The 14,840-nt window shown below is 39.1% G+C and overlaps 1 protein-coding gene across 1 annotated transcript; it reads left to right on the top strand.

Annotated features, from left to right (window-relative positions):
• The first annotated feature begins 9,914 nt into the window (after window positions 1-9,914).
• On the top strand, window positions 9,915-11,680 carry LOC118209618 (glycoprotein hormones alpha chain). Its single transcript, XM_035385111.1, has 4 exons — window positions 9,915-9,965; window positions 10,323-10,421; window positions 10,725-10,912; window positions 11,388-11,680. The coding sequence occupies exons 2-4, from the start codon at window positions 10,325-10,327 to the stop codon at window positions 11,454-11,456; spliced, it is 354 nt and encodes a 117-aa protein (XP_035241002.1). The 5' UTR covers window positions 9,915-9,965; window positions 10,323-10,324; the 3' UTR covers window positions 11,457-11,680.
• Window positions 11,681-14,840: the final 3,160 nt, after the last annotated feature.

Genomic DNA, 14,840 nt, shown 5'->3' with positions numbered 1-14,840 from the left:
ATTATTACTGATCATGTTGGACATGTGTTTGATAGTTTTTCTTCTCTATGATGAGAATTCCTTGGTCATCAACTGTAGGTCTTCTTTGGCTTACCAGGCCCTTTGAGATTGCTGAGCTCACAAGTGCTGTCTTCTTAATGATGAAGACAGCACATGTGATTTTGGTAAGCCTAAGGTCTGGCCTGTTTCTCAGTCTCATAATAGCTTCCTTGATGTTCATTGGCACAACTTTGGTCGTCATGTTGACAGACAGCAGTATACTGACTGCAAAGGCAATAAAAAGCCTAGAATCAAGACTCAATACTGAAAGCTCTCTAATACTTGCACCAAGGAAGCAATTGAACACACCTGACTCCAAACCTGTGAATGAGTGTCTCAAACATTATGGTGCCCTGAAATGGGGGAGAAGGGGCTATGTGTAAAAAGTGATGTAATTTCTTCATTACAGTATTAAATTAAAATGTATAAAATTACCCTTTAATAAAACTTGAAAATATGCACTTTAACCACATGTGAATTGTTTGATTACAAATCTAAAGTAGAGTACAGAGGCAAATCAAATCAAACAAAAAGTATGTCTTTGTCCAAAACATTATGGAGCTTGCTGTACATTTAAAAATTAGAGGAGTTATGTAACATTTAATCTGCTGCTCAGACACATTCAAAAAGTTATTATGTATGAAATAAACATGGTGAATGTCATGTGCAGTTCAAATGAAAAATTCTCAGATGTCTATTCTATCATTAATTGATAATTCTTGGTGAAAACACGTCCAGATGAAGTAACACATTGGCAAGTATCATTTTGTCATTTGAGTAAAATTGGAAAATATTTATTCAGCTGTATCCCATAATTCAAACAGTGATATTGCAGGGCAGTTTTCTTGTGCATATAGTTTTTAATTACCCAGCTCAGTTCTACATTTTTTGTTGAAACAGGGGATTGTCATTTCTTAAGTCTACACACTTGCTTGGTATCAGAAATCCTAACAACCTTAAGACGCTCATGTTGGTTGACAGAGGAAATGTGGTTTGTGTTGGAGTTAATCACCGTAGTAATATGTTTTGGGTTTCTCTGTAGCCTTCAATGTTTTGAGGCACTGGTGTTTTGTTATTTTGTCTGTGCTGTGTTGCTAAGCCAGGCCACAATATTCATTTGTAACGGTTGAATTTTATTACAGGTTTTTGGGTTTGTTACATCATGACTTTCAAAGCACTGGTTTATGTCAATCAGACTCTTGCAATTTTCAGTGACTATCAAGAACTGTGGACCCAAACACTTATCCTTTAACAATGCCTTGGGATCTGCCACTCTGCATGAGAATACCAGCTGTCGCATCTGGTTTTACATGGTTCAGTGGAGTTTTATTGACAAAGAACCTTGCTCTGTAATCTTGCTCTTAGTATGCTCCATGTAGCACATTTTCCAGCTTGTGCAATGTTTAATAACGTTCTTGACACTGGACATGAGCTTGTAAACTTTAGGGAAATTACTTGCCAAATTCAACCATTTTCACAATGTGGGCATCGCAAGTTAAAATGATTGATGAATTTGGCAATAAGCCTTTTAAAAGAGCATGGAAGTCTGCTTTTAACATATAGCTTGCACTGTTGGCCACAAAGGCAGGCACTTTTTTATCATGAGAGTTTCTTGTTACAAGCATGGTATGGTAAAAAAAAAGAAATAAAACGCCTAAGAAAGTGAACAAGATGGTTGTAATCAGTATGGTAATAAAGAACCCAGATTTACGTACGTGTTCCCCAAGAACCCGCACCCTCTTCCCTCCACTCACATAATCCCCTTTGCAACATAATCCACCCATCTTCCCACACCCACCTCCCTGACCACAAGGGGACGCACACACATACACTCATCTATGTACACCGGCGCACGTACCCACAAGCACTCACAACCACGCTGTCACTTGCACATGAAACCTAAGAAACACCTGACACAACAAGAATTTTTTTTTTTAATGGGGAAATAAGGATACACAAATGAATCACATATTGGTCAGGGCATCAATATCCTCGTCACTGGGCTCCATATTTTAACGCATTTGAGTTTTCAAAGGCGTAGGGGTTGTGTTATCCGTTCCATACCATACAGACCCCAAGCCTGCAGACATGTCTCATGAGCAGAAGGGATAGTTTTCAACCATTAGTAGTAATTGTATGGCTGCAGCAAATAAGATCAGAAGAAAGTTAGTATGAGACCTCCCTTCAATTCCTTCAGCGGCCACACCCAGAAAACCTACCATGGAATTTCTTGGCATGTCAATATAGAAGACATTGTTCAGTATTTCATATAGGTTAACCCAGTAAACCTTCAGTTTTGGGCATGACCAGAAAGTATTCTCTGCAGTCCCTCCAGCAACAACTTGGGGAGATAAACCTTTTTTTTTTGTTTACTTTTTTTTTTACAGTGTCTGGTGTTCACTCTAGGCACTCTAAGTGAGCCTCAGAGCCAATTTCTTTCCAGCTCTCCACTATGTAGTTTTTGCTTTCATTCAGATTCCCACCTTCTTTCATTTAATGGGACTTTCTTGAAATTATTGGATGCATATTACATATGGCTTTTCCTGATGGGTTACCAACTTTCTGTTGCCCTTCGGCTTTACTATCGTAAAAACCATTAGGTTTATTATGAATGTGTCTTATTAGCAAATATATGTAAACATCTATTCTCAGGAGGTTTAATATTTCTCTTATTTACTCAAATTAATTCAGATAAGGCCCAGAACAATCAAAAAGATGGTGTAAATATATTACACCATATCTGAAACCTGTGTCAAGGTGGAAAGGGATAAGGTCCTTCACAAACCTTAAAGTTACGGCAGATGGGGATGGGTAATCCATATGCTTTCCAAGCATCTTCCCAGGTTTGTTGTAAAATGTTTGACCATCTGTTCAGTTTGCAGTCTTTCAGAGGTTGTCCTACAAAGGGCAGTTCTGCAATCATGATATGCTGCTATTCACCCATCAGATGTCAACCGTATTACCCACCGTTAAGCCACTGGCTTTAGCTGAGCTACCCAGAAATACAATCGTAGGCTGTGGAGTGCCAGCATCCTTTTGCTTTTGGGAGCTGTAGGGTGTTAAATCTTCCTAGCCATATGATACATGGCCACCTTCATTGCCATATGATACATGGGATAAGATGATCCTGCAAGTCAATGTAGATTTGAGGATAGGATCAGGGAACATTTGTTATGGAGATAACAATCTAGGGATGACATTCATTCATATGTACAGGCCCTGCTCTTCTCAGAATTGAACCGGGTAGCGTGTGCCTGTGATCTAGGTCATTTTTATACAGTTAATTATCTTATCATTGTTGGCCTGATACAGCCTACATGTACCTACACAGTAAAATGTCCAGTTAAACTCTGTACAAAGTAGACTACATGTGAGTCCAATATAGACCATGTGCTCTGTAAGAGGACTGAACTCTGAGCATTTTACAGTCCAGTGACCAAGACATAAAGATTGCAAGATACTTCATGCCTCCCATTGGCCATTTGTCCATACACTGTTAACCTTAACCCTTTGAAGAATCTGTTCTCCTTTGTACATTGCCATAGTCGTTTGGCATTTACCTTATAACCAGAAGAAAAAAAAGCAAACAGTTTGATAAAATCTTTAAGAGAATGCATAGAAAAAAAGTATTTTACAAATACATCAAGGTATCATCTGCATAACCAGAACTTTCTGTCCACTAATTAAGATCCCATAAATTTTCTTGTCGTGTCTGTTGTAGTGAGGTGTGGTCAGGTTTACTCAGAACAAATTAAAATCAACAACCAATCAGAATTCTATACGTCTGTAGAGCCCAACGACAATAGTTTGGATAATGGTCATGATAATGAATATATAAATAAGCAAATTGAAAACAATAATTTGCATAAGATGAGAAGTAATATTACACTATTCTTAATCAGAGGAAATTATATTTATGCATCAGATAAATATAGAAGTTAACAGTATCACCATTTAATGAAGGTTAATTTGTGTTTTGGGATAGTGGCACGTTAATATATATTACATTACATTACATTCATTTGGCAGACGCTTTTATCCAAAGCGAAGTACAAAAAAGTGCATTTCATGGTCGTAGACAACTGCTGAACACGGGTTCAGTAAGGTACAATTACTTATTATGCACAGCTATTTCTAGCCGAGAACAATGAACACTATTCTGGTCTAACATCTGCAAAGCCAACTAGGCAGAAGAATAAGCTACAGTATTAGGACAAATACAAATTACCAAGAAGTGCAGGGATGGGGCAACATGTAACAAGTGACAGGAAAGAGGGTTTTTTTTTTATTTTTATTTTTATTTTTTTTTTTTTATTATACAGCGTGGTGGTGGTTAGTCTAGGTATAGTCTGAAGAGATGAGTCTTCAGGCCACGGCGGAAGATGGATAGTGAGGGGGAGGTTCGGAGAGGGACGGGGAGTTCGTTCCACCACTGGGGAGCTAGGGTGGAGAAGCTCTGTGATCCCTTTGGGCGGGTGGGAGGGGTTACAAGGCTAGTTCATTTATCAGTCAAGTTTTAACAACATAAAATAACATGGTCATGGAATTTGCTATTCCAGACCAACACACGCATAGCAAAACAAAACACAACAACAAACATATTGTTATATTGTTACACTGTCCATCTGCGCTAAAGGCTCAACACATATGGCAAAAACGAATTGGGGACAGACTGCATCACTGTATCAGAGCAAACATAAGCACGCCAAAAAAAAAAAGCTTCCACATGGTGCTGGGTCACAGGAACATGTTAAGAATAGAAAGGAAAGACTTGCACCCTCGCTCAATGCTCCAGAAAACAAAAAAAGATGTTCAATTTATCGTGCAAGCAGTTGATGTTTCTACTACATCGGTCTTCATCAGAACCAATGAATTAAAAAAATTTAAGTTAGATTTAAATTAAAATTTAAGAATTGGACCCTAAATCTCCTACAGTGAGTACCTGAGATGTGCTCCTCCCATACAGACTTCAAAGGTTTCTGTCATGCATCATGTGTCATGTTTGTGTCATGGAAGTCATGCATCTTAATACTGGACATTACTGTGTAATAGTGAATATAATGTTTCATAAAAAAAAATAAAAAAAATAATATAACATGAAATCAAACACCGTATGAACCTGTCAGAACAACTAAACATCTTATATAAACATATTTTTCATAACCATACAGCATAAATCTGGATCAGAGCAGTATACTGAAACAAATCACCATGAAGACAGTGTAAAAGGAAAGGAAAGAAAATGGCCCCTAGTTTGCATGGGTGTTTCTCGATTAGAAGACATGCCCAAACATACTGGATATAAATGAACAAATTTTACAATAATTGTTTGATATCAAAATTTTCATTAAGTCTACTACCCTTGATGCACTACCTTTTGAAGTTAGTGTGGGAGGAGTATATTCCATGCACCTATGGAAGACAGTGAGTATACAGATTGCGTCCCAGCTGTGTCCCATGTTCCAGGTTAAAGACATCCGATGTGCGCCCCATGTGCTCTGACTGTAAAAAAATAAAAATAAAGATTTCCTGGAAACACAATCAAGTGCCTTTTCTGAATCAAAATACATAATCATGGCCTCTCCTCCATCAGACTGAGCACAAACAGTGATGTTGAGAAGCCTGGGGGAATTATTGCCTGAGTAATGTGATCAATCCAGTTTTATCAGGGTGAATAACATTAGTTATCATTTTAGTCATCTGCCTAGCCAGGATAGGTATTAGAATGATTCAATCTCCATTAAGGAGAGAAAGCGGTCCATAGGAGCACAGTTGGATCCTTACCCTCTTTAGGAATTAATGACTATTGTTGTACCATCCCTCCATGAGGTAATTTTCTATTGCGTAATGGTAAGCGAAATAGCAATTCTGACATTGCTGTCTAGCTGATGGAATTTCCTTGCTGTTTATTATATGCCTCATTAATTTGGAATTTTTCCACTTTTTTTCAGTTGAATATTTGCGCTTAAGACTGCATATTTTAAATTTTGAATGGCATCTAAACCCCTCTCAAGCTGTCTTTTGCATAAAATAAATATGCTCATGTGCAGTGTATAGGGTGGATTCTGTGGCACTCATTCATGCTTTTCATAGTGTGTGCATATTATGTTCTATCCATATTCACTCCCACTCTCCCCATAGTAGGTCTAATTGTTTATAAACACTGCAATTAGCAGCTTAATTGTGTAATTAGCCACTAAACTGCGCTGATTAGGTGACTACAGGGACCTCTGGAAGAAACAATTAGAGGACGGCCTCTGGGTGGCTTACACTGTAAAGACGCTTGTTCTAAAGCAAAAGCGGGAGCTCTGCGACTGGGTGTTCGGTCACGGCATTGTTGGCTATGGCCAGAGGTCCACATTGGTGTGGTAACAATTGGCTGAGCCTCGCCGAGGACGACAGGTGGTAAGTCGGCTAGTTCTGTTGGTCTCATTGCTCTCTAGCAGCCTGGTTTGACCGGGCGTATGAACCAAGAATATGCTGACCTCGTTATTCTCCGACGACATTGGCAATGTATGATTGCCGGTGTGTCTGCAGTGTGGAAAATAGTGACGATGTCGGCAGGAAGGGCTGCTGACAAGAAATCAACAAGTTCGATGATAAATAAATGGATTATAAAATAAAATAAATAAAAAAAAAAATAAAAAAAATAATAATCATAAAAATAATCGAATACTTATAGGTAATGTGATAGAGGCAAACTAGTAGCCCCATTTATGAGTGAACATTTCCATTCCACTAGAACCTGACCAGATATACAGTCACAAATGAATAAAAATTAGGTATATTTAATATATTTCAACAGAGCCGCATGTACATAAACCGATGCTTTATTCAAATAAATTCCTGAGATATGCAGTTAGTTGAGTGTTTATGTAATAATTAGTCGTGGGATATAATATGTGGTGTAATATATGTCAGACTTTGTTTCAGCTGACAGTTTCTGCACACTATAAATGAATAAATGAGCATTTATTCATTCAGCTAAACAGCTTGTAAAGGTGCATTCTGTTACAGAAACACAGTGCTAGAATCATATGACACCTTCAGTGGTGTTAAACGGAGACATTTGTGTACAGTCTGAAAATGAGCTTTTCGGAAGATATCCAGTGAATCTGCCTTCCTGATTTATTGGGTTAGATCATTCCACCATCAAGGCATAAGGGCAGAGAAGGGCCAGGGCCACGAAGAGCAGCTGCCAGGTGCTTGATGCCCTGGTGTCCAGTTACTCCAGGCTGAAGCCAGGACTTAGTTCCCAAGACAACCAAGGCCAGGTGATGACAAAAACAGCAGGCAATGAAAGATAAAGAGATTATTTCTTATGTGAATATTACCCCATGCTCTGGAACAAAGGGCTTGCAGACATGCAAAAAAGGAAGCCAGAGAAGATAACAGGCTTCCTGTTTTTCCATAACTCATTTTCAGCAGTTAACACGTCATCTTTATGGGTGAGCACAGTAAATGCCTTCTAAGTTAAAGGCATACTATGCAGGATTTTAAACTTGAAAACATCATAAAATAATCATGCTAAGGCATATCTAATAATGCACTGGCAATCTCTGTCTTTGTGCATTTTTGCCAAATTTGTGCATCTTTACCTGTATTTGTTATTCTAAAATGTGTTTGGGATGTTTTTGGGTGGGTGTGGCTAGAGAGCCAGTGGTTTGGGATCAGATTTCAATGGAGTGCTCGTTGCTATAGCTAGCTATCCGCTGTAATGGGCCAGATACACAGCGAAGCAGGATGACAAGCTGACGGAGTTCAGTTCTTGAATGAACCAATCGCTTATTTTATCCATCCTTGCTACCTTTCCGTGTGTTCTTTCCTAGTATAGAATGCCAAATGGGTCAAAAAATACATTAAATTCACTAGTGAAATCATGCATTGTCAACATGTTGACAAAGTGCTGTTCGCATGTTCTCAACGCATTGACAACAAAAGATTATAGATGTCAATTTCATGTATATTTTATCAGTTTGGCCTTCCATACTAGGAAAGGACGCAAAGAAGGCAAGCAAGGAGGCAAAAAATAAACAATTTGAATGCACCCCTTAAGTTACTGTAACCTTGGAATTACTTTCCCTTCAGGGCATCAGCTGAAGTTCACCAAAGGGCTTAAAAGCAACGTGGATATGGCATATTTTCTATTGAACCTGTTAATACTGTTACCTCTAGCTGTGCGGCTAGCATTGCCAGATGTCCGGTTTTCAAATGATTTGTACATGCCATGCTACTCAAATGTTTTTAATGAATTCATGTGTCTGTGACTCAGTTGGGTACCGGGGATAATGGGCTGGGTTGAAGATGGAGGAGGAAACTTCTTTGATTGTAAACACAGGCTGAGAAAATCCTGCTTTGATTCCTTTAAAATGGATGAGGGATGCAGTCAAAATCCCCAGTCATCCTCAGCTGAGCCCAAGGTCCTGGACACCTTGTTCATAAAAACATTGGTTTTATGGCCATTCCTATCCTATCCTTTCTGGTATTTTCATATAGATCATAGTATTGGCCTTTCACCTTTAAAATCTCTATATCTTATTACTATATCCTGTTTTAAATCTCCAAACCAAATTTGTCATCAAAGACTATGTTCAACAAGAAACCTGTGCTTTCACTACCTGAAAACATCATCCTTCACATAATTTCAGCCTGCAACAATCGCCAGTGCTCAGGATATATTACTTCTATGACCTCTTGACCATGAAGCACTTTTCATCCTGAAATTTCTTGTTTTCCTACAAAAGTCTACCACCTCTTCGTCCAAATTTTCTAAAAGGGATATTATACCAAGGCCTTACCACCTTGTCCTAATAGCCAGGTCAGAAAACATTACCTCCTCTCCCTACTGGCCAGGTATATTTAATCTTCACAGGCAAGCCATTACACCAAAATACCTTGTCCGAACTGCCAGGTCAGGATTTGTCACATTCTCATCCCATGGCCAGGTAGGTTCCAATCTTGACTGTCTTTAGAGGTCAACCAACTCATCCTACGGGCCAGGTGCAACTCTGTCAAAAATCAAATACTTCACATGGTCCTAATACAACGTATAACATGCCTTAATAAAACTCCTTTTCTTGGATATCCATTGTATGAACATTTGAATCTACTAAATAAATGAAAATGGCTGTTCATGAATACTGCTCAAACCATTTTCCATAAACACTGCTCGATGAAGCAACAGTGTGTGATAAAACCGGGGTGATACGAAAGTCAGGTGTCCACTGGATGTGGGGCTGGTAGGGGCAGTAGGGGGCTGAGTGGCACAGTGATGGGGAAACTCAGTTGGAGCCGTGGCCAGTCAAATAAAACAAGAAGAGACCCACCCCGTCATGAGATCCATGGAAGGTGCTGGATAAAATTCAATCCTAATTATGAAATTTAATTATTATTATCAATAATTAATATTCTGATAAGTTATTGCCATATTTTTTTAGATAGGGGATTTTTGACTTTGACAAATAATAATAATAATAAGAACAAAAATTAAGAACACAAATAAAAATAATAAGAGTTTCCAGAAAGAAAATCGTGATGTCTCTGACCATCCAAAGATTGGTAAAATCTGCAGGCCAACTGCATGCCACTGGAAACACAAACTAAAGGCCAAAAAGAAAAGGAAAACGACAGGAAACGGAAGCGTGATTCAATGACAGTGGTTACCTGGCTACAAACCTTGTGTTTATTTTACCCATAATCCGAGTGAGGTGAAATGACAGGTCCTGCTTGAGCCCTGCAGTTCAAGGAGAACAGGAGCCAGCCGGGAAATATGTTTTGGAAATAATGAAGGCGTAATGACGATGATACTGAGTTGCGGGCCCAGGTGGGGGCGGGGGGTAGTACAGCCTGGGGATTATTGGGTAGGAGAATGATCAGTGAATCTCATGGGCCATTAATAAAGGTCAGAGGGTTGCTATCTCATTCAGGTGAGTAGCTAACTGTGGGAGGAGGAAGTCAGTATAAAACTGCTTGCACTTAGTATAGTGACTCTCTGTAACTTACCTCTACCGAAGCAGTGCTGAAGCTCCAGTTTCTCAGAAACGGTAACAATGTTTCTTTCTGCAAATGTTTTTCAGCGGCGGCTTGACATCTTCTTCTTCTTATTCTTATTATTATTATTATTAGTAGTAGCACTAGTAGTAGTAGAAGTAATTCTTATTTTAAGTGTAGAAAACCATTATTGATATCTGAATACTAAGTTAATGCATATCCAAAGACAAGACACTATTCCTTTGGACAGTAATGCTGAATTATGGATAATGTGTGTTTTCATTTTATTTCAGGCATGATGGTGTGTCCAGGAAAGCCAGGAGCCTCTCTCCTCATGCTGTCGATGCTGTTTCACATCATAGATTCTTATCCCAACAACGAAATGGCACGAGGCAGGTTTCACATACTTTTTCAATCCTGGGTTTGCTCAACATAATGGTTACAAAATTGACAGTAATTGTTATACAATTTTATAGATTTCCTTAACATACCAGTTTTAGCATTAAATGACAGTTTAAAAAATTCCAACTGTGAATTAAATGTTTTAATGTTTATATTAACTGTATTATTACTCTGAAGCTATGTTTTAAATGAAAATCTTTGAGATTCTGAAGCTAAACAACAAAGATGGAAGAAAAACACTTCTATTGTAATTTATTATATAAATAACATTTAAAGTTTTTTAACATTCAAAGGTGGCTGCGATGAATGCCGACTCCAGGAGAATAAGATCTTCTCCAAGCCCAGCGCTCCAATCTTCCAGTGCGTTGGGTGCTGTTTCTCCAGGGCGTACCCAACACCACTGCGGTCCAAGAAGACCATGCTGGTGCCAAAGAACATCACATCTGAGGCAACGTGCTGCGTGGCCAGGGAGGTGACAAGGGTAAGAGCCCAGATATTTGTTTAGAAATGCTGGGGAACATGCTCTGTCAGATTCCGGTCATCCAGTTAATATTCCATTTATGAGTTGTTTGGTGCACCAGACAGCTCAGCTGGAGAAATTTATTGAACCGCTGGGTGGCAGGATATGTTTATGAGGAAGCAATGGCTAGTCTATGCCCTTCCAAACCTAAAGAGGATGTTTCTAAAATGGGAGGAATACAGTTTTTGAAATAGAAATTGTGTGACAAAAATGTAAATAAAAAGTCAACCAGAGCCTGCACCATGTCTGTATCTTTGACAGAAAATTTGTGGCATTGTCATTGTCCATTTCCTCCTTCTACCTAAAGTCCCCAGGATAAAAGCCAATCCAGTAAAACCTTTAGTAAAACCAAAGTGATGCAATCTTACGTTGGTGCTGCAGCTGTGACCCTAGGCATAGGTGAGAAATTCTCTCTTTTTTCCCCTTTCTCTCTCAGCTGGATAACATGAAACTGGAGAACCACACAGACTGCCACTGCAGCACCTGCTACTACCACAAATTTTAAACCATGCAGCCATTCTGGAAAAAGTGCCTTTTTTGTTTTTTTGTAGTAATCTGTCACAATATATTTAGAAAAATGTGCCTTAAATGTTTTAAGGATGACAATCATGAAGGTCAGTTTTTATGTAGTTTTGCTCAGTGTTCATGTGTATCAGTATAATGTGAGGATTGAGCATGTACTTATTTCAATATTTATCAATTTTTGTGCTGTCAACAAGTTGTAGCTGTATATGCATTCGTTCAAATATGACTTACATTGTTGGTGTGCTTTTTGTTGTGGTGTATTTTTTCATGTGCTTTTTTTTCTCTTTTTCTGCCAAATACACTGGTATGACATAGTATCAGGTAATGGTTTTAAGTGGTTTCAATTTTAGCAAAAGAAAAAAAAAATACATCCCATGATATTTGGGGCATTACAAAACAAAACGAAGAAAACAAATAAAAATAATTTTGGGGAGAGGTTTACACAGGTTCAGAGAGTTGGAGAAAATACATCTACATGGTAGCTGTGTTTCAACGGGGTTTCTCTATTAAAGACACAGTAGGCGGTGCCTATAACTAGCCCAACAAAGGAAATTGATGATACCTGGATTGAGTTCCAATAAGCCTCAGGTGAGCATACCTGTGCCTGTGTGTGAGGCCACTGCTCTCCAAGGTCCTGTAGGCCTCCCTGGCTGTGGGATGGAACAGGTACTGACAGCAGCCAAACAGGAGGATTGGCCTTCTGTGCTCCTCCTTCCAACGCTCCTGGCATCACAATTTTGCTGAATCCAAATGTCCGATCTTCCTCGCACTTGCAAGATGGTGGACTTCAAGGGCACGTTGCTATTAAGTGCAGAGAGGCTAGGGCTACCCAGTTTTATATTTCACTGAGTCCGCATACAAAATAAAGCACATTTATTTAAATAATGTTTAGCGGCTTCTTCAAAGTCTGTATTTATTTTTTAAAATGTATAAGTGGTTGCATCCATGGCAACAAGTGAGTTCAGAAGTCCCATCTCATCAGCGCATTTACTCTTGCAGCCCTGTGCCCTTGCAAACTTGTCCTATATGATGCTGAGCACTACGATCAACATCACGGTACATAAGACCTTAGTCCATGAGAGTCTGCTAGCCTGGAGTGCTGACATTTGAATTCAGAGTTTGATGCAATATCCAAACAATGTAATAACAAGTGTTTATTTTTAATAGGTTTATTTCTATGGGGTACATAGTTTACATAGGGTGTAGGCATGCCTTTTCGGGCAAGTAAGAATTAAGTAAAATGTATATGTTCTTAGTTTGGCAATTTCAACAGTCAGTAGCCTTGTTTAATGTTTAACACCCTGAATACTGAATGTACACTGCAAGTGGTATTAGATGCTAAAACTCCTCACTTATCCTACAAGCAAAATATACATTTATTATTCAGTAATTATTATTATGGATTCCAGTTACCAATTAAACTGTCAACTTCATTGACAAGTAGAGCAATCTGGTGGGCCAAGCTTGGTCAAAATATACAACTCAAACAATCTGATTAAAATTAAAAGATAGTTTATTAAGAATACATATGAAAATATGAAAATATGAAACAAGCTAAAATAACAAAAGAGATTGATAATAGAGGATAGAAAATCCAAAAAGCATCCCAAAAAGTTAGTCCCAAAGCATCCCAAAAATGTGCTGAAAACAGAAAGAGAGAGAATGAAGAAAACTAGACACCAGAATGAGAGCCAGGACCAAAATATATAGCCTAAATTAAAAGTATAATGCAAAAAATAATTTAAAAAAATCAGAGGCCAACACTTTTAAGTCTTCCCCACCCCCTTTCTTTCTGGGCCATGTATAATTGGGATGGCAGGTATGCCATGCTGCCAAGTTCAACTCGGTGGGGAGGCATGCCCCATACCTATACAGCATCAAGAGTTTGGCACTATTCAGGGTTCCCTACAGAAATAACCACAATGACCAGACTCTCAGCCCTTAAAAACATTAATTTCTGTACCTTCTTATCCCATTTCAACTGACAGAATTCACAAACAACCCCAAAACCAAAGGGATTTTGCATTTTTTTCCTTCTTCTTATTCTTCTTTTTCCTGCCTGATTACATCATCACAAATGATCTAGGCCCACAAAAAATATGTCTGCCCATTGGAATTGTAGGTATATCAGCCAATAAAAACATCAGATACAGACATTAAATGGACATACACTCACCGGCCACTTTATTAGGTAAACCTTGCTAGTACCGGGTTGGACCCCCCTTTGCCATCAGAAATGCTTTAATTCTTCATGGCATAGATTCAACAAGGTGCTGGAAACATTCCTCAGAGATTTTGGTCCATATTGACATGATAGCATCACACAGTTGCTGCAGATTTGTCGGCTGCACATCCATGATGTGAATCTCCCATTCCACAACATCCCGAAGGTACTCTATTGGATTGAAATCTGGTGACTGTGGAGGCCATTTGAGTACAGTGAACTCATTGTCATGTTCAAGAAACCAGTTTGAGATGATTTGAGCTTTGTGAAATGGTGCGTTATCCTGCTGGAAGTAGCCATTAGAAGATGGGTACACTGTGGTCATAAAGGGATGGACATGGTCAGCAACAATACTCAGGTAGGCTGTGGTGTTTAAATGATGCTCAATTGGTACCAAAGTAATAATTGCTCAAGGGGCCCAAAGTGCGCCAAGAAAATATCCCCCACACCATTACACCACCACCACCAGCCTGAACTGTTAATACAAGGCAGGATGGATCCATGCTTTCATGTTGTTTACGCCAAATTCTGACCATACCATCTGAATGCCTCAGCAGAAATCGAGACTCAGCAGACCAGGCAAGTTTTTCTTCTATTGTCCAATTTTGGTGAGCCCGTGCCAATTGTAGCCTCAGTTTCCTGTTCTTAGCTGACAGGAGTGGCACCCGGTGTGGTCTTCTGCTGCTGTAGCCCATCTGCTTCAAGGCTCAAGGTGTTGTGTGTTCAGAGATGCTCTTCTGCATACCTCGGTTGTAACAAGTGGTTATTTGAGTTACTGTTGCCTTTCTATCAGTTCAAACCAGTCTGGCCATTCTCCTCTGACCTCTGCCATCAACAAGGTATTTTCGCCCAGAGAACTGCAGCTCACTGGATATTTTCTCTTTTTCGGACCATTCTCTGTAAACCCTAGAGATGGTTGTGCGTGAAAATCCCAGGAGATCAGTAGTTTTTGAAATACTCAAACCAGCCCGTGTGGCACCAACAACCATGCCACGTTCAAAGTCACTTAAATCACCTTTCTTCCCCATTCTCATGCTTGGTTTGAACTTTGAGCACATCGTCTTGAGCATGTTTACATGCCTAAATGCATTGACTTGCTGCCACCTGATTCGCTGATTAGATATTTGCGTTAACGAGCAG

This window comes from Anguilla anguilla, chromosome 1, assembly GCF_013347855.1.
Source record: "Anguilla anguilla isolate fAngAng1 chromosome 1, fAngAng1.pri, whole genome shotgun sequence".
NCBI lineage: Eukaryota > Metazoa > Chordata > Actinopteri > Anguilliformes > Anguillidae > Anguilla > Anguilla anguilla.
This window is presented reverse-complemented; position numbering and strand designations above follow the sequence as displayed.